General features: G+C 34.4%; 4 protein-coding genes across 7 annotated transcripts; 1 reads left to right on the forward strand and 3 right to left on the reverse strand.

The window, feature by feature from the left end:
* Window positions 1–2,013: 2,013 nt before the first annotated feature.
* On the reverse strand, window positions 2,014–5,231 carry LOC123196298 (pre-mRNA-splicing factor SPF27 homolog). 2 transcript variants are annotated; one of them, XM_044610268.1, is made up of 8 exons: window positions 5,201–5,231; window positions 4,548–4,933; window positions 4,149–4,324; window positions 3,679–3,762; window positions 3,118–3,187; window positions 2,853–2,986; window positions 2,717–2,770; window positions 2,014–2,471 (listed from the first exon to the last, which is right to left on the reverse strand). In XM_044610268.1, the coding sequence occupies exons 1-7, from the start codon at window positions 5,214–5,216 to the stop codon at window positions 2,722–2,724; spliced, it is 915 nt and encodes a 304-aa protein (XP_044466203.1). In that variant the 5' UTR covers window positions 5,217–5,231; the 3' UTR covers window positions 2,014–2,471; window positions 2,717–2,721. The 2 variants fall into 2 exon arrangements, with proteins under 2 accessions (XP_044466203.1, XP_044466204.1); XM_044610269.1 differs by lacking the exon at window positions 5,201–5,231 and adding an exon at window positions 5,122–5,146.
* Window positions 5,232–5,681: 450 nt separating this feature from the next.
* On the reverse strand, window positions 5,682–11,481 carry LOC123196300 (peroxisome biogenesis protein 3-2-like). The gene is made up of 7 exons (XM_044610270.1): window positions 11,049–11,481; window positions 10,614–10,763; window positions 10,299–10,498; window positions 10,034–10,164; window positions 7,686–7,813; window positions 6,800–7,027; window positions 5,682–6,077 (listed from the first exon to the last, which is right to left on the reverse strand). The coding sequence occupies exons 1-7, from the start codon at window positions 11,060–11,062 to the stop codon at window positions 5,828–5,830; spliced, it is 1,101 nt and encodes a 366-aa protein (XP_044466205.1). The 5' UTR covers window positions 11,063–11,481; the 3' UTR covers window positions 5,682–5,827.
* A 913-nt stretch (window positions 11,482–12,394) lies between these two features.
* Window positions 12,395–15,465, reverse strand: LOC123196301 (nucleolar protein dao-5-like). Of its 3 annotated transcripts, none has more exons than XM_044610272.1 (7): window positions 15,351–15,465; window positions 15,115–15,215; window positions 14,972–15,033; window positions 14,790–14,892; window positions 14,311–14,454; window positions 13,927–14,107; window positions 12,395–13,405 (listed from the first exon to the last, which is right to left on the reverse strand). In XM_044610272.1, the coding sequence occupies exons 6-7, from the start codon at window positions 14,029–14,031 to the stop codon at window positions 12,686–12,688; spliced, it is 825 nt and encodes a 274-aa protein (XP_044466207.1). In that variant the 5' UTR covers window positions 14,032–14,107; window positions 14,311–14,454; window positions 14,790–14,892; window positions 14,972–15,033; window positions 15,115–15,215; window positions 15,351–15,465; the 3' UTR covers window positions 12,395–12,685. The 3 variants fall into 3 exon arrangements, with proteins under 3 accessions (XP_044466207.1, XP_044466208.1, XP_044466206.1); XM_044610273.1 differs by having other exon boundaries at window positions 15,308–15,365; XM_044610271.1 differs by lacking the exon at window positions 15,351–15,465 and having other exon boundaries at window positions 15,115–15,295.
* Window positions 15,466–16,211: 746 nt separating this feature from the next.
* Window positions 16,212–18,250, forward strand: LOC123195813 (guanine nucleotide-binding protein subunit beta-like protein). Its single transcript, XM_044609658.1, has 2 exons — window positions 16,212–17,188; window positions 17,844–18,250. The coding sequence occupies exons 1-2, from the start codon at window positions 16,307–16,309 to the stop codon at window positions 17,943–17,945; spliced, it is 984 nt and encodes a 327-aa protein (XP_044465593.1). The 5' UTR covers window positions 16,212–16,306; the 3' UTR covers window positions 17,946–18,250.
* The last annotated feature ends 801 nt before the right edge of the window (window positions 18,251–19,051 follow it).

Here is a 19,051-nt window from a genome sequence, read left to right on the forward strand (position 1 = left end):
TTTTTCCGTTTTTTTTTTTAGTGTTGAAACTAGCCAATCTCTCTCTCCCTCCCTTTTTTCGACACCTCTTCAACGTGCTTTTCTTCACTGTGAATCATCTTCGTCTTTAAACGAAGACAAATCATCTTCATATGATTAAAAAAACAAATCGTCTTTGTTATAGAACAAAAACCTAGCTTTCATTACAGGACAAAGACGTTATCTTCGTCTAGTGACTATTACAATTCACAGTGGGGGAAGACATTGGAGAGGAGTCGAAAAAGGGGAAGGCGAGAGAAATCAATTAGCTCCAATGCTAGAAAAAGGGAGGGAGAAAAACCTTAAAACCTATGGGAAAAATATAAGATTTTAAAGTTTAATCATAAGGAATAATTGTTAACTTTCTAAACCTAGGAAGAAATAAATAATGTTTTATTATTTTTAATATATTATTAGTTAAACGATAATTTTATTGTTAAAGTTAACTATTTATATTAATTTTAACAGTTTATGAATGAAAGTTTAGATTTTCAATAATTAATAAATGAGAGGTTGAGTTTACATCAAATCTTCGGAGGGAATATGTCTTTTGGCCTTTATAATGACTCTTCTTTTCTTAGGATCATTGCTCACCATTATAATTGGTGCAAGTTAAATTTAAGTTAGTTATTTTATATTTGAACCGAGTTTGATTTTACTCTTATTTGGTTCGATTTGACTTAAATCATCCATTAATTGTACTTGAATCAATCAAACCAACCACCACTACACATTATTTGAGAAAAATATTAACAAACTATTATATTTTTTTATTAAGGGGATTAAACTTTTAAATTTTTTAATTAAAAAAACCGAACTTTCGTATTTTCTTATATAATGAACCAAGATTTTTAGTATTTTTTGTTAAAGTTATTGGACAAATACAATTAAAATTATTTATTTATTTATTTTTAAATAAAACAATTAGTTTGGTACCCTAGTAAAATTTTAGTTTATTCAATAAAAAAATATGTAAATTTGATTTTTAAAAATACAATCATTCCAATTTAAAAAAAAACATAATTTAGTTTATTTGATAGAAAGAATGTAATAGTTTGATAACTTTGTGTTATTTTTAGGATTTTTGAAATAGATTCCCAAGATAAAGAAAAATAAAATATAATTTTTGTTAACTCAATCAATAGAAATCCACTATTGATTTGATGATTTGGAGGATCTTGACTAAGGTTGTAAACAAGTTGAACCACCCACAAGTTACTCACAACTTGAATATAATATTTGAACAGAGCTCGAATTTGTTATTTCTCAACTTAGTGAATTTATGACCTCACAACTCAAGTATTATGTTAATAAATTTTTAAAGGTTTAAAAATTTATATTTATATTCCTAAAATTTTGTTGATGTTGAATGTAAAAAGATAATTGATAAATATATAAATTAAATCGTTTAACTATAATTTTTTTAGTTAAGCTTGAATAATCACTTTTCATTCTCATGTTCAAAGCCCTATGCCTACTCCATTGAGTCAAGCTTAAGCCCTATACCAATTCCATCAAAATGAACTCAAGCCAAAGAATACTTAACTCCCTTCAATTTGTTTGCACCACTAAGTAGGGATACCAAAAATAGGGAATAAAAGGTCCATCTTTCCATGTATTATTATTTTTATATAGACTAAAATTCCTCCTCATTCCACACAACATGAGCATGATATAAACTTTAAAATGAGTTTATTAAATATATTTATTAGATAATGTTAAATAATATGTTTCCAATTGAATAATGTTTGTGTCTCCTTACACCCTAGTTCCAATCCAACAGGATTCAATTAATTCAACCACAAGTAGTCTTTTAGACTAAAACAAATTTTGGCCTTTGGCAGGACTAAACCAACCGCTGCATGTTTGACGGTTCAAAAAATCCGGGTTTTAAAACACTAGTTCAATCAAATGTTTATCATTTAAAATCAATAAATGAATAAATAAATCTTGTAAACTCACTTACTCTTTGCATCTTTAACAGAGAAGGACCGATTTGGTGGACAAATGTTTTAAAAATCTTATTTCAATACCAATTAATAGACCACATTCAAGTTCCAAAAACAAAAAACTATTGCAGAAACCACATGGTTAAGCCATCTGATCTAAACTCATATTTCTTCTAATCAAAATAGATGTAGCTAAATTACACAGAGCTGAAAAAAGGAAACGTAAAAGACCTAAAAACAATGTAATAAATGAGCTGAGGTTTCATATTAGTAGCAACCACCAAATTACATATCTGCATCTTGACCTCTCTCTTTAAGCACAAAGTGAAGTTCACTTTGAGATTGCACCAAAAACTAGAATAGAACTGAAAGCAACTAATCTTGTATTGAAATGACTTTCCCAGAATCTGTAATGAACCAAAACAGCAGAATCATGGACGGAAAATGGAGACCATTTCTTGGTTAACACCACTTTACTTGAAGGCTCCTCAATTTCTGTGGGACCTATAACACAACCAGCAAAAAAAGAACCACAGGCATAAATCAACTTATTGATCAATCTAACTCATGGTAAATGTTTAAAAGTCATTCAGAGATAATAACATAACATTTCCCGATGCAGAAAATCATTTATAGACCACATTTTAAAACTAGACTATGTTGCACAACTACATTATTTCAAATAATGGCAAAACACTGCCTCCAGTCTAATCAAATGCTATTTCAACCAAGGGCAAAAGACCACTTACCATCCTTAATGTGACAAAGAACCTTTCTCCATATCAATGTGCAAGTTCAAACCACTGAATAGGTAGGATAAAGAAATAAGTCAGCTCCAAACCCAAAAAGGTTCAAAATATTTTATTTAAGGAAAATGAAGATTACCTCTCTGCAGCTTCTTGCCTCAATTCCTCTATCTGACTTTCAATTTTAACACATGCAGCTTGGATTGCTATATTTTTTGCACAAAGCTCCCTCCATTGCATGGACAAAGCATTCAGCTCATATGCTGTATTTTGCTGATCATTCAAAGAAATACACATATGGATTGATTAGAAAAATAAGTTCTTCTTTATTTTCTATAACCACAAGTCAAATGCAACAAAGTATTGAAACACAACAAGGATGGTGAGAAAGACATATAAATCACCTGGTGGTATTTTCTTTCATGGTTTACGGCTTCAATCTTTTCATTTTGTTCATGTGCTAATCTTTGCATTCTGCAAAAAGATAATGCAACTGCTAAAGTAAATTGCAATCCTAGAATGGTCATATCATTCCACAAACAGCTAACTCAGGAAGATAACTTCAGGGACTGGTTACTCAGTTTTCTCAACGATAAGATTAATAGAAAACATTTCCCAAAATGAATTTATCGATATGGTATTGCAATATTGCTTATCACAAAATTTTCAGTCATACCAAACATTTAGCGTAAAAGATTCCCAGTTTTTATTAACTAAACTTCCTTCACCCTTTTTAGTAGCATTCCTGAGAAACTTATGGTGTGTTCCTGTACAATTGTATGTAACCGAGTTAAGGTAAATTTCTTATATTGGCATAAGTTGATTCTTTCCAAAAATGCAAAATAAGTGTCGAGCACATCAACAAACATAGAAAAGTGAACCACAATAAAACATTTACAGCATGACTACTTAATTGTTACAGCATTAAACTTACAAAAAGATAAGCAGTAATACAAACTACAAACCTGGATAAGAATGCTTCCAATCGTTGGTTGTGTTGCTTCCAGACATCAGGACCATGTTTAGACATCAATTCCAAATTTTCCAGCCTAAAAATCAACAATTCCATATACCAGGATGTCAACTCTAAATGCATACAAACTAATAAGAATAATAAATAGATGCTGCTATTTTAATATGAAAATAATACATGCCTGATGGAATTAGTGAAGTTAAGGAGGCAACATGATATATGGTTAAGAAAGAACAAAGCACCTTAGAACATTGCCGAGTAGAAATTATAACTACAATGACGAGTTGCATATATGAAATATTAGCCAATAATTATTGATACACAATTAGAGATAATGCATTTGTCTGTATGATATGAATTTGCATCCTTTTACCAAAGCTGAGATAAACTTCTGAAAAGTTCATTAAAACCCCGACATCATTGCATACACATTGCCTTTTATTAATGAATTATTCATCTCACCTGATCACTTGATGTTGTGACAACCGCTGAGCTTTCTGAACTGCCTGCTTCCAAGCATATTCTTCATTTCTCTTATTCACAGGCAGCATTTCCAATTGATACTGTGTCGTATCAAGAATCACAGGTGGCTTCCCAGCTCTAACTCGCTCGTACTCTTTCGCAAGCATAGGATGATTCTGCAACGCAAATTCAAGCACACAATAACACACAGGCCATAACACTTACTTAGAATTACATCTTCCACCAACAATAAAGTACTCTCTTCCACACACCAAGGTAACCTTACCACAACACTACAAATTTTTTTTTAAATTTATTAAAATTCTTATGTATCTATTTGTTTTATAGAGAGGAAACATGGTTTCAAACCCTAGAATAGAAGAGGTACGAAATATGGACCTGGAAACTGAACTTGGATAGAGGAGGAAGGTCTTTGAGAAAGTCAGAGGGCTTTTTTGAGCTGCGGCGCATCTCTTGCTCTACCATGCGGTCCACCTCGGCTTTGACTCTGGGGTCACCGTAGTGGTCGTCGATGTACGGCAGAGCGTCAATGGTTTCCGCGTTCCATGGGCGGGAGGCATCCGGTGGAGCCTCTAGCATCAGGACATCTCCGTTGTTGCTATTGCTCGCTATTGAAGGAAAGACTAGTGCGTTTGGGACAAATAGGTGTTGTTTTTGCTCGGGATTTGGGATTTGGGATTTGGGTTTTGGGAGCACCATTTTGAGAGATTCTTGAGGCTTTGATCGTGTAATTGTAAGATTCAAGAAGTAGCAATTTTCAGTACCTGTAAAAACCAGCAAATACAATAACCCCAATAGTTTATGATATTATCACTTCTTGTGATTATATTTCTCAGTCTTATCATGCTCAACATTGCATTATTTGTAACTTTTTAGTAGCTGGAAAAACTAGCAAATAACATATATTAAAAAAAAAAAAAAACCCTTATGCTGCAAATAAGAGAAACAATACTTAATATCATGGTCTGATAATCTGGTCTATAATCAAAATATTATTTAGTTTAGACAAAAATTTTGTCATAGTTATATACCCTGTAACTTGTGCATCAACCAATTATTTATTATCATTCTTAAATCAACTGGACATACAAATATATCTAATATCTCTTCCGTCCTTTATAAATGTAAAATTTACCTAAGGTTTTAACACGATAAATCTACCTAGACTCAAACACTTCAAAAAGCTTAGATTTCATCGCAACATCATATGATCAATATATACAATGACATTTGAGTATTTTAAATGATCATCCAGGAGGCTTATCTAAAATTTTGGCAAAAAGATGTGAATTTATATCACCAATACTAACATGTATACTAAAAATGATTTATCATCAATTGATTAACCCAATGTCATGCGTATTTTATTATCACATCTCCTTAACAATCGTCTGCAAAATCTACAGGAAAACTCACCCAGGTAACTAAAACCCCAACATAAAAATCTTGTATAAAGGGGGGGCAATTTAACATTACAAAGTAATCAACAAAATATTGAGATTAGAAAAAGAATTACAAATTCATGCAGTAAAACTTCATTACTTTCACATTGAGTTCTTGGGAATGAATTCCCATCCCCCATTCAACTTTATACATTCATGTCTCTTTTGCATGGAAGCCAAATGTCCAAAAAAGTACATCCCAAGCTCACTAATCTACTAGGTTGAAATGTTTGCATACACAAGTGTGAAGAAGAGTTGAACTTCTGGTATGCTTCTGATGATTTGGCAGATCCTGTTTTTGCTTGGTTCATCCAGCAGTGATGGCCCCATTTGTATCACTCGAGGTACAAGTTTGGCCAATGGCATCCCCGTCATCAGACCGCCTCCAGATTGAACGCTCATTTCATCCACCAGGACATTAACCGCTGCTTTAAATGATACATCAACAACACTACCATATTCAGCACTGCAAAAGAGAGAAAAAGGAGATATCTTTACAAATAAATGAGAAGACATATTTTGATCGGCGATAATAGGATTTAGGTTCTCACTTTCTCTTAGACAACCCAATACAACCTTAATGGATCTTTGCAAACGTAATTTACAGATGTAATATCAAAAGGGCACTTTCAAATTTAATTGTTTAACTCTTATCATGGCAACAAATAGATGAGATATACATAGAACATTATCAAATTCACATGTCATGTATCTGTCATCAGACAAAAAACAACCTTATGATTCGGTACACAAAAGAAGAAAAAATAGGCACTTTTACAGTATGACACACAGAGCTATTTTTCTTGAAGGGGATATTAATTATTTCAATTCAATGCGTAGAACAACTAGTCCCAGAACATTATCTTGGCTTGAGCAGATAACTGCATCAACCATGGCCATAGCACTCTTTGACAAGTGCACCTATAGGCAATGGAGTCATGCAATTCGCTATCTCACCACAGAATATATTCAAAAATAGAGAATGTTACGGGTAGCTTATGAAATAAGCAAACAGGCAATGCATTTGTGGCTTTGACCAAATAATTTAGTCAACCAGTGCATTACAGCAAGTGTAGACACTTCTACATCCATGCGGTAAATTCTTTGGTCAAGTCTACACAAGATTTTTTCAATACTCACATGTGAATATAATACCTACATTTTCCAAGGCCAGTATGATGAACATACCTCAATAGGACAGCTCGAGTCTCCTCCATAAGCTGATCAAATTTGGTAACATCAGGAAGATTTGTGTTCTCATGACTGGAGGCTGTAGCTAGTTTGTAGAAGCTGGCATCTGCAGGCATCAAGAAATCCACCCACTGATGAGGACTTCCCATGCTCATGAACATCTCAATTATTTGTATCACAGTTTCATGAAGCACTCCGGTGTCAAATAAATCTCTCAACTGCTTTCTGCACATAAGAAGTGGCCAAGATTCAGTCTCAATTTGAATATTGAAATAGATACAAAAAGTATTCTGATATGAACTTTGAGAGAATCACACCCCAAATGCTAACTGCTGAGATTGGAGAGTTTAAAATCATATAAACCTCGTACCAAAAGTCTATACTTTCCAATTTGGCATCCTAACATATTCAAAATAGATTCACACCAGACCTGAAGTTCAATACTCATATACTAAACAGGATTATGACATAAAATTATTGGAGTTTGCTTAAAGGTTGTTCTACTTTGTCTACAGCAGTAGCGAAATCAGTTTTAGACTTTGATTCCCCAAGCTCCATGCAATCTATAAAAGTGATAAAGGAGCAAAAAGTTGACCCAGGTTTCAATCTCAACAATGCTAATAACATTGTGGAATCCCAATTTCAAGACCTAAGATAATACAGTTTCTAAAATACTGTATTCCCAGGATAGTTTGCAATGTTATTGATACTTATTGGGGCTATATGCAAACATAATACTCATGTATTCAAACCTTTTCCTTCTTGATTCAAAAGTCAAAACAATAATACACATCAAAACCTTATAAAAGCCAAAGCTAAAGTGAATAGATAGCTCTCCTCTGATTTAAATAATATGATCAATTCACAGATGGCAAGACCTTACCCCTTCATAACTGTGGTTGCTGCTGCCTCAATATTAGAAATCAATGCCTGCAAGCCATAATTAGCAAGAAAATCGACACTTGCTAGAAATCTTTGCTGGTCATCCCTGTCTATGGAATCATCATCATCCTGTGGAAGAATTAAAAGAGTTACTTTAGTGAGGTTACAACACACATTGGAGTGCATAAAACTAGTTTAACCACAAAAAGATACAATGCATATAATGAAAGGTCTACTTAACATTTGCAAACGTTAACCAATCATAATTCCCATAATATAAGCAGGCACCAATAGTTTAGGTAATTATTAATAATAACATGTTATAGTGTATATTTTTAATATATTATTCTTGACAAGCAAATTCAAATTGTTACTAGGTATTAATAATCAAAAGATGATATGAAGAAATTGGAAAAACAAAAAAAACGCTTAGGTCCATATCTCAAACAGGTCCACCAATTTCATCTTTCAAACCAAAGCTCATCTACATGCACATGCAGACAGAGAGAGTAGCAACGAAAATATATTGTTCAGCTAACACACCAGTCAAACAACACAGAATGGAAACCGATTCCTTCCTTCCACCTTTCCAAAATCCACTTTTTTTTTCCTTTCGGTAATTAGTTTTCCTTTCTCTTTGGGTGGGATGGAGTGTTCTTTTGTAGAAAATCAAAATTTCAGCAAGCGCTCCACAGTAGGATCCCCTGACTTGACACAGAACACTGTCTCCCATGAAAAGAGCAAAAGCCTTTCAATGTAACTTAATTTTAAAAACTTGATTATATAATACTTCATTGTGACAATTGTGATGTTACTAGCATACCAATCATGAGAAGTCAAACAAAACTGAAATTCCAGTTAAGTATTGTTGGACCATAAAAGCAGCACAAAATTCTCCCATCTCAAATAAAACTTTTTCAATTTAATCCGTTATGCAATTGTAGCAGGCCAGTTATTAACTTCAGGCAGATTCACATTCAATTATTAACATCAGCAAAAATAAATTCAATTCCATTCAGAAAAATTAGAAAATTATTTTTCCTCCACAGTTTGCAATCCTAACCTCCTGGACTTACGAACTCCCATTTCCTCAGTAAATACATATACAAAAAGACTTTTTGCATAAAATTTCTCAAAAAAAAAAATTTATTGATGATTCTTAATCAATAAGGCACAGTAGCATTAATTCGTGCATGTTGGTCAACATATATAAGCTCTCAATTCACAAGACGACACTTGAGCTTGGCAATACCATGACACTGTAATGGAATTTGCTCAAAAGCGAGAGCTCTTTTTTATGTTTTTACCACATAATTGATAAAACCCTAAGGTTTTATCAAAGAACATTAGGAAATTTGAAAAGAGAATTGAGACAAAAGATAAAAATTTGATCACTTCGAGGGGATCAACCTCCATATTAGCCAAAGACTTTGAATTATATTCTTATTGCTTAAGAAAAATACCCAAAACGCATTACATATATATAGAATTTCTAATTCCTAGTCAACTAGGAAATTCTAACAAAGGAAATAAAAGAAAATATATTACTCTTGCTATAATTCGAATAAATCAAATTAGGACTAAAATCTCTAGAGTTAAAAAATCCTAACATTAGGATTCAAATCCCTAAAATTAAGAGATCCTAACAACAATTTCATCAAAGATCCTTAGGCTATCACTAACTCTCCACAACGCTTCAGCATTGCACAAAATGGCTTAGAACATCATCCCTTAACAAAACACATATTCCATGATTATAGTATTAATATACACCACATTCTAACAATCAGTCCTAAACTAACATATCTTCCATCTTTTCCTAATTAAAACCAATCTACATAAGTTCATACGATGCAAGATTTTGACTGCATCAGAGAAGGATGCAATGTTTAACTTTAAAAACACTGACACTGCCTAAATGCAGTAATTTTAATTTTGGATCTGTATATTTTTCATGGATGCATTTACAACATTCTATATTTTGAATGTTGAAATCCACCCCCAACTAATAGAACATAATAACACATATTGCTTATGTTAAAAAACAGAAACCAAAAGAAAATTGTTCGAGGAAATTGAGGAGTTGAGTTTTGCACAAGTGATTAAACAACAGCTTGAGAAAATGTCATCTATCCATCTTCTCAGATGCTTGAAAGAGGAGGGGGGGTTGGTGGTTGCACAGGTAATTTAATCAAAGCTTCAAGAAATATAAACTAATCATCAGCATGCAAATGAGAAGCAAGCACTACACAAATCATACTGAAAAGTATCATGGATGTTATAACATGTGAAGTGATAGAACTGAAGCAATTAACTTTGGGATAGAGGGAGAAAGGATATTAGCCTTACAGGAGATTCAGAGCTTCCACGACCACGAGCTGTATCAATATATAAATGTCTCCCTAGAATATTAACCTGAACTCTAATATATAAGCTCAGCATCGTCACTGACCATAGTGACACCACCATTTTTGTGAAACCTGCAGAAATGCGTTAGCAGTGAGAAACACAACACCCCATCAAGGTAAAATTGCTGTAATTTAAGAAGATCAAAGGAAACTCATAAAACACTTGGTAAGCATCCTAAAGTAAAGAAAACATAACAGCTGCATACTTAAAATTTTGAGTGTGTCCCATAGTTCCAGTTTCTCAGAAGGTGACAAGGAGCTGGGCTGCTCCTTTCCTCTCATTAACTTATCAGTAATCTGAGAAAGAGCCAGCCCTTCCTCTATCTGACCCCTTAAATAGTGAATTGCATGGGGCAATGTTGTTGCATCAGCTATTCTTTGAACCTTCTCAAAGTGGGCTTCCATTCTATCAAATAACAATCGTAAATCACAAAGCGTAAGAACCAGAATAGCACATTGTTCACAGAAACAAAGTTCATGACACAAAGAAAACAAAAATTTGAGAGTTTGATCTTCTTAACTGGGCCTTGATGACTTCATCATGCTCACGGTGTTGTCTCTCCAGATCAGCAAGCGTACGATGAGACTCATATAGCTTATAAAGAATATATCCACCTCCTAAAACACCTGTTGCAACAAAAATCTTCCTCCTATGCCTTCTCCAAAAATCCCTACATGGGCAAAAGTGCACAAATCAAACAGGAACAACAGAGCAATATTAATATCCCATCCTTTGGATAACAAATTTAAAAATTAATAATAGAAAAAACCAAAATCTGCAGAGTACCCACAACAAGAAAAACGTAACTGAAGCACAGAAATAACAGTTACACCAAAACAATACAGAAAATTACCAAAAGCAAAATACCCACAAGAAGAAACAGACAACTAAATTAATCAAACAGCAATAAAAAACAAATTTTAAGCAGAAAAGACGAATGGGTACAAAAAATAACCTTAAAGAAAGCATTCTGAACACTATGGAACCCAAAAATCCATTACTAGGTCGTTACTTGATACAAGTCCAATGGAAAAAAGTGATAAAATTTCAAGAAGATTAAGAAGACAACGCAGAAAAAAAATCGAAGGGGCAGAGGCAGGTCTAAGAAAAGCAAAAACTGGCCATAGGATAAACGAAAAAAAAAAAAAAAAAAAGCTCTTTTTCAGTGAGTTTTGAGAAAAGAAGAAGTGGGTTTTCAAGAGGAGGGAGATTGAAGTGGGAGTTGATTGCTCAGACAATGGAACAGCCAAAATGCTGTTACCGAAAGACCTTTGTCCGGTGTATTTAGCTTCTCTCTCAGTTTCAATTCACTTATTCTAAAGCAGCGACTGAGATCCCAAATTCCCAATACGTATTTGCTATGGATAAATCAAAAACTTCCCGAACAGTTTGAAGAGATGACTTTTAACCCCCAATTCTTCCCTCATGCTCCACAAATTTCATAAATCTATTTTACCCCCCTTAGTTCCTGTAAATCAACACTTCCTCCTCAGCTGTATTTTATTGCCGTTCACAGTCCCAGTTACCCTTGACTTATTTTAGACTTCAAAATCCTAAATGAACCCCTTAAAAAGGGTATAGACTACAGAGTAATTAAAACACGAAATCAAAATACGAAATTTTATTAAATTAAAATTAAAAAAAAGGTTTATATTAAAAAAAAAAAAAACACAAGTGTGGCACATTATTGTTCGAATTTTAAATTCACTTTGATTTGCGATTCAAAATAACATCCAGAATCTAGTATGCAAATTATTGGCGTAGAAAATTGCATGGCTTTAATGTGCATAATGTGCTCATGCGCTTTGTCCACATTTATAATATTAGATAAAAATAATATTATTTTAACAAATTTTGTTTGCTTGCAATAATACTAGGTTAAGTTTATATATATATATATATATATATATATATATATATATATATATATATACACACACACGATAATACAGTGAATTTTAATAATTTCTATTACTGTTAAGAGAGCATGTGATCCCAAAATAGCAATTATTCTCACTCATTTATTTGTGAAAGTATGTTCTAAAAATTCTATTATAAAATAGGTAAATCAACGTCTATCCAATCAGATCCACCGTGTTGGCACCCGTGATGTGCTATACGTATATTATTGATTGCATTGTGCGCGTATACATGATCCTTCTACCGAAATCACTCTATAGATACGGAAGGGGTATCAAGTGATCAGAAGAAAGATTAAAATCTGAACTGTATTGGTTCAAGCTTTTCTCCAAACACACCGGACAGTCATAGTTATGCAGCCGAAGGTAGGGAAAGAAAGGGTAAACATACAAGAAAACAATTAAATTCTCCAGGTGCAAATGATAAAATGACCATTGAAATAATTTCAATGGGCTGCATATCATATATACATGAAACATACTGCTTCAGGATCGGAAAGGAGAAACTGGGAATTCTCAGAAAACACAGGAATATATAAAAGCCAATAGTATTTTTATATAGCAGTAACTTTCAATGCCAAAATGAAGTTGCATACCTGATGGTATCCAACAAGATATTCAAAAATCATCATCTGGTGATTGCAGATGGAGGGTACTTCATTGTGAGTCTCCTTCATTTGTTGGTACTTGAGTTTCTATGCTTCTTGTCTGTACTCCAGACCACTCTTTCACTGAGACACTGTCCTTCTGAAGCAAGTTTTTTCTGCCATTCAGGAACTCCCGACTGAACTTGTTTTGTTTCAGTGTCTGCATCTGGACCATCAGGCTTCTCAGTCAAAGTCTCTTTTGTGTCTCCATCCTTATCAACTTTCATCTGCTTGCTAGTCTTTTTTGGGTTTCCATTTGCGGGAATGTTTTGCAAAGCCTCCATGTCATTTTTCAGATACATATCTGCAGCAGTGTCATCTGTTGCAGATGTTGGTTCGTCATCCTTGTCAACTTTCATCCGCTTGCTAGTTCCTTTGGGTTTGCCACGGGCAGGAATCTGTACTCTAGACAGGTTTTTTATGCCATTTTCAGGAACTCCTGACTGAACTTGTTTAGTTTCAGTGTCTGTATCTGGACCACCAGGCTTCTCAGTCGGAGTCTTGTTTTTCTCTCCATCCTTAGCAACTTTCATCTGTTTTCTAGTCTGTCTGGGTTCACCATTGGCAGACTCTTTCATGTCATTTTTCTCAAACCTTTCAGCAGTAGCATCTTTGGTTGGAGAAGTTGGATCAAGATTTTCCTTAATTGCATCAGTCTCTTCTTCACTCAACTCAGCAGCAGGATCCTCACTTTCCTCAGTCTTACATTTAAGTGACTCAATCACATCCGTTAATCCTCTGTTAGCCTGTCACATTGAATTCACATAACAAGTTGAATTGCTAGTTATGGCAAGATATTTGTGCTTGGAAATACGTAAAAAATATAAGTTAATGCATCATTTGATCAGTATTCTCTGACACATGGTTTTAGAAAGCCGCCCAGACTGGAAAATTCATTTAAAAAAATTTATTGATAGGAACACAACACCTTATCCGTCAATTTAGAGTATGTATACCATCAATGTAAGTTTGTTTTTATATTAAAACAATTCAAATTATATATTTAATGATTAATTATATAAAATTATTTTGAATATTGATTTTAATATTTATTTAAATAGTTAATCAGTTCAAACATCAATTAAACAGTTGACCACTAATTAGACTAAACCACCTCTTTTATCGGGTTAACATTCGATCCAGTTTTGAAATCATTGTTACAAGAACATTTGAATGCCATAAGATTTTAGTGTTTCAAGTTTAACTAACTGTATGTTAATGAAAAAAACCAGAGAGAACAATTGACAGCAAAGCTGTGCCCACAGACCTGAGGGTTTTGAAGAGCATGACATCCTTCTGTGATCGAAGTGTCCATCCACCCCTGCTTCTGTCTCTGATGAAAGTCTAACCAGCAAATGCACCCTCCAATCATGACTTGCAAAAGTTGTGAGAACAAGGAGTGGTAATTGGAACAGTCATCACTTGCTGACAGATGAGGCAGCTGAACTCTGCACACAAAAGCTTTACCAAGTGAGCACAATTTGCTTTTAGAATTTTTATATTTAATAGATGCTTTTAGAATAAGCTCTTTTACCTACTGCAACCACAGCAAGCTCATTGAATAACAATTAACAAAAACACAGTTCTTTATTAAGATTTGAAAACTACCAACTTCCTTACGCAAGACATGAGTAAAGGAGCAGAGACACACCTTTCAGTAGCTTCTCTCTTACACTATATTCTGTGCTCGCCTGATAGCTTTTCTTATCCTCTGCCTGTCTTCAGGATTTCCAGCACCCACTGGTTTTTGGCTGGGAGGCGGAGGTTTTTTCCACTTCCACCAAGAATCTTCTTCCTGCAGATGGAGAAAAGCATAGTTACTTATGTCAGAATGAGGACAAGGGTGGGGGTGAGGGTTTAGACTAGTAATGGTTACACCAAGATTCGTTTCAGGAAAATACTAATGGTTACACCAAAAATATTTTCAGTAAAATCACATATTGATCCAGTTGAAGACTAGTGAAAGAAAACATCCATTCTAAAATGTTTCATAAAAAGGTCAAAGACATGACAGTATTAAGTGAAGGATTTTCGCGATCACATCTATGACTGACAGAAAACACATCTCAAAGAACAGATTAAACAAAACATAAAATATTCCTATCAAGGAAGGAAACTGCATCAACTCACATCAAAATCCCAGAATGGACTTTCCTTTCTCTCTGTTATGTCAGTAGCCTTCTTAAGCTCTTGAATGGCCAGCAATGGTCTTGGTCTGTCTCCGTATTCATCACTGTAATTAAAGTTAAAGAAATGTCAGAAAAAACAGTATACAGCGAAAAAAATCAATTAAATTAAAGTCAAATACTAACCTTGTCCATGGAGCGGGCTAATTGTCTCATCTAACAAATAAATACTGGCAGACCTTAAAACCCTATGCAAAAACGATATCCATCATTAAATACATCAGCTGAAACAATCTTCATGGCAACTATCACATATGGAATATACTTACTTGAACTCCAACTTTTTGCCAACATTTTTCAATTATATAGACTCCATCATAGGGCACACCTTTCTCAGGAGCATTAGAAGAAACACTTCTCTTTGTGAGACCTAATCATCAATTGAAAGGAAACTGTGTTAGGAAGGGTCAGAATTTCTAAAGGGGCATATCAAAACTAAAGTTTAAAATTAAAACTTCATACTAAGACTACTAAATCATGCAGAAAGGCACAATAAGATTATTACAATTATCGTCCGTCAGTATAATTTTTACATCAAAACCACGATTTTTTATTATAAGCATGACAATTTTCGGCAACAACAAGTCAAATTGAATCAGGTTTAGAAAAAACTACTTCCAAATAATTTAGAGCCCAAATCCACCATTAGGAAATGCAAAAAATAACCGAACCAATTAAGAATAAATTCAAGATAGGACTGGTTCCAGTAGGTCCAACGGGCCTCCAGATTTTAGCCCGGTCTTGGTGAAAGTCAATTTGATTTTGGTTCCAATTTAAGATAAGGATTGATTTTGATTTAACTCATAAATGATGTTATTGTCATTTAACAAGGCCATACATAAGTAGAAGGAAGAGAAAATTGTTGAAGAATCATTATATTTGAGTTGAAATAAAACTTTCGCTCCAATTTAATTTATTTGAATTAATTATTAAAGAATCATCAGATTTGAGTTGAAGTCAAATTTTCACTCCAATTTAATTTATTTATTCAGATTAAATATAAATATAAATTTTATATATTTAATTTGAATTTACATTTATTTCTCAAAATTGAAATTAAAAGAGTTAACTCTAATAATAATTAAACATAATTTAATTTGGATTCGAAATTAAATCATTTTTGAAATCAATTGCATTGCAACCTTTGCCTAAAAATCAACTCTTTATCTCGTATCAAATTCTAACATAATTCGAGATTTATCGCAAAATGATACAACTTAAATATCAAAATCTATCCCATATCACCGGCTATACCCAGTAACCCCTACCAATCAATTATATCCATTAAGTTATCACTTGCAACTGACTCTCCCGGTCACCCCAAAACCCTAATCTCCTCCACAGTCACTATATAAACATCACCATTTCTCCTTCACCTCCTTAGTTCGCCCCTCTCGCCTCTTCAATTTCTGCAAGCAAGCCCCTACCCTAGCCAGAAGAGAACGTACAAACAAACCTACAATGGCGGAAGGTCTCGTTCTCCGTGGAACCATGCGTGCCCATACCGACATGGTCACCGCCGTCGCCACCCCCATCGACAACTCCGATATGATTGTCACCGCCTCACGTGACAAGTCCATCATTCTGTGGCATCTCACTAAGGAAGAGAAAACATACGGTGTCCCACGACGTCGTTTGACTGGACACTCTCACTTCGTCCAGGACGTTGTTCTTTCATCCGATGGACAGTTCGCTCTCTCCGGCTCCTGGGACGGTGAGCTCCGTCTGTGGGACCTGGCTGCCGGTGTCTCCGCACGCCGTTTTGTTGGCCACACAAAGGACGTTCTCTCTGTAGCCTTCTCTATCGATAACCGTCAGATCGTTTCGGCCTCCCGTGACCGCACGATCAAGTTGTGGAATACTCTCGGTGAATGCAAGTACACCATCCAAGACGGTGACGCCCACACCGAGTGGGTTTCTTGTGTTAGGTTCAGCCCTAATAATCTCCAGCCTACAATCGTCTCTGCGTCATGGGATAAGACTGTGAAAGTTTGGAACTTGAGCAACTGTAAGTTGAGGTCCACTCTGTCAGGGCACACTGGATATGTGAATACTGTGGCGGTGTCACCTGACGGTTCCTTGTGCGCCAGTGGAGGGAAAGATGGAGTAATATTGTTGTGGGATTTGGCGGAGGGCAAGAGATTGTACTCGTTGGATGCAGGGGCTGTGATTCACGCTCTGTGTTTCAGTCCAAACAGGTACTGGTTGTCTGCTGCAACTGAGCAGAGTATTAAGATCTGGGATCTCGAGAGCAAGAGCATTGTGGAGGATCTTAAAGTTGATTTGAAGACCGAGGCTGAGAAAAGTGAGGGCACCACCGCTACTACCACCATAAAAAAGAAGGTGTATATTAGATAAATTTAATTTCTTTTTATCTTGTTTATTCATTTAGATAATAGCTTGTTGTATATTCTTTGTTGGTGTCTATTTATTCATTAATTTTTGTTTTGTATGGATCACTGTAGTTTAGTTGGGTTGAGTAGGTTGTTTGTGCAGGCGTTTATACTATGACTTACTTTGAAGATGGCTGTGATTTGCCATTTGTGACTAGTATGATCTTTGGTGTTGATAATGTTGTGAAAGTTATTGCCTCTGAACTATGTATTATGTTATACGTCATCACCTTTTTTCCCTTTGTTGGGACAATAATATATGTACAACTGGTCGGGTACAAACTGGCTTTGTTGATTTTGAATTCAGGCTAATCTGAGAAATTTGACCTTGTTGTAAGAGTATCCATTGTACGCACATGTAGTATTACTCTTTTTTGGGAAGGAATGTGTTTTTGTTTCTCTGTTATGGCAGAGTTGATTCTTTTGTGATCTCTTAGTTGGCTTGGGTTGCTAATAAGTATTATTAAATTAATTTTCAAAGGAAATGATTCATGCTGTCTGCAAGGTGGGTTCTCTTGAGCAACTTTGTTGTGATGTTAGTTTTTCTGTGGGTTTTTTGAGATTTGTGATAATTTAAATAATGATTAACAATTGTTGATTTGCAGAACATCTACTGCACGAGCTTGAGCTGGAGTGCAGATGGAAGCACCTTGTTTAGTGGATATACAGATGGTGTGATCAGAGTGTGGGGAATTGGGCGCTACTAGGAAGGAAGAAGAAGACTGAGAGTTGCTGTTTTTCGTATTTTTGATGACAAACTAGTTGAAGTTGCAGGTTGGAACAGCTATTATTGTTAGATTTTATGCAAAATGTTTCCAAGGATATTTTGATTTTCTTATTTTATTTGGATGTTGTAGGCTTTGAGGCCTATGCTATTTTGGTTTGGCTATTATTTAGATATTACATTTCTAAAAAAATAGTTATGGGTGTGATGCGATCTTACATTTGTTAAGATGTCAATTAAAGACGGAAACATGGCTCTGGAGGAAAAATGCTCAAAATTTATCTGTGAGATTCGTTGCAGTCCTTCATGGTTGTGAATTAAGAAAGCTCATGTTATAACTATTTTTTATACTGATTTTTTAAGATAGAAAATGGTTAACTCAATTAATAAGATTATTAAGGATTTAAGTGTAAGATTTGAATCTTTTATGTTCATTGTTATATTACTCTGAGAGGGTGATGATCTTGGCGTCAATTATTGAATGCAATTCCTGAATCTCACATATCATCACCGTTCCACTGCCGGTTCTCCTAGCATTATTATCATGTTGTTGCTTTCGTCTTTTTTCTTAAATCTTTACCTTTGATTCTCCAGAGCCGCCGACTTCTTGACTTACCCATGCAACTCAAGTTGTCTGGGCTCCTCAATTCTATCTTTAAGATAAAAGGAAGCAATATGACGTCTAGTGCCAGATTCTAGTGATAAACTTGTTACTTTCCAAACTGTTTAAGTTGACCAAGTTCAAACTAAGAATTAATCTCTCCTTTTCATAAAATTAATCAAACCAATCTCAATCTAAACTCCAACCCTACCCTTGATGGACTAACTTCTCATTGTACCTGTCGGTTTGCTTGATCTCACAATGATACCTATCTAGAGATTATTAACAGAGATTTAATCGAATCAAATATTGTTTGGACTTGAACTTAATTCGATTGTATATAAACAAAATTCTAGGTTGAGCTCAACAAACTCAAGATAAGAACAATAGACTCAATTTCAATTTAAAAAATTACAGTGAACTCAATAATTATCACTCTTTTATCATACATGTTAGTATTTCTTGGCAAATAAAATATAATTACCTTT

The sequence above is a fragment of the Mangifera indica genome, chromosome 14, assembly GCF_011075055.1.
Source record: "Mangifera indica cultivar Alphonso chromosome 14, CATAS_Mindica_2.1, whole genome shotgun sequence".
Lineage (NCBI taxonomy): Eukaryota > Viridiplantae > Streptophyta > Magnoliopsida > Sapindales > Anacardiaceae > Mangifera > Mangifera indica.

Bases quoted from the DNA above. Each gene is read 5' to 3' on its own strand.
- LOC123196301 (XM_044610272.1), bottom strand. From the start codon at position 14,031: ATGATTGGAGGGTGCATTTGCTGGTTAGACTTTCATCAGAGACAGAAG. The intron at 13,406-13,926 runs GTCTGTGGGCAC...TCAATGTGACAG, and splicing joins ATGCTCTTCAAAACCCTCAG to GCTAACAGAGGATTAACGGA.
- LOC123196298 (XM_044610268.1), bottom strand. The intron at 4,325-4,547 runs GTCCATATTTCG...TTTGCGTTGCAG, and splicing joins TATCCAAGTTCAGTTTCCAG to AATCATCCTATGCTTGCGAA. The intron at 2,987-3,117 runs GTGATTTATATG...TTGAATGATCAG, and splicing joins ATGAAAGAAAATACCACCAG to CAAAATACAGCATATGAGCT.
- LOC123196300 (XM_044610270.1), bottom strand. The intron at 10,499-10,613 runs GTTAAGAAGATC...GTTATTTGATAG, and splicing joins GATGAAGTCATCAAGGCCCA to AATGGAAGCCCACTTTGAGA. The intron at 10,165-10,298 runs GTATGCAGCTGT...GCATTTCTGCAG, and splicing joins GGACACACTCAAAATTTTAA to GTTTCACAAAAATGGTGGTG.
- LOC123195813 (XM_044609658.1), top strand. From the start codon at position 16,307: ATGGCGGAAGGTCTCGTTCTCCGTGGAACCATGCGTGCCCATACCGAC. The intron at 17,189-17,843 runs GTGTATATTAGA...GTTGATTTGCAG, and splicing joins CTACCACCATAAAAAAGAAG to AACATCTACTGCACGAGCTT.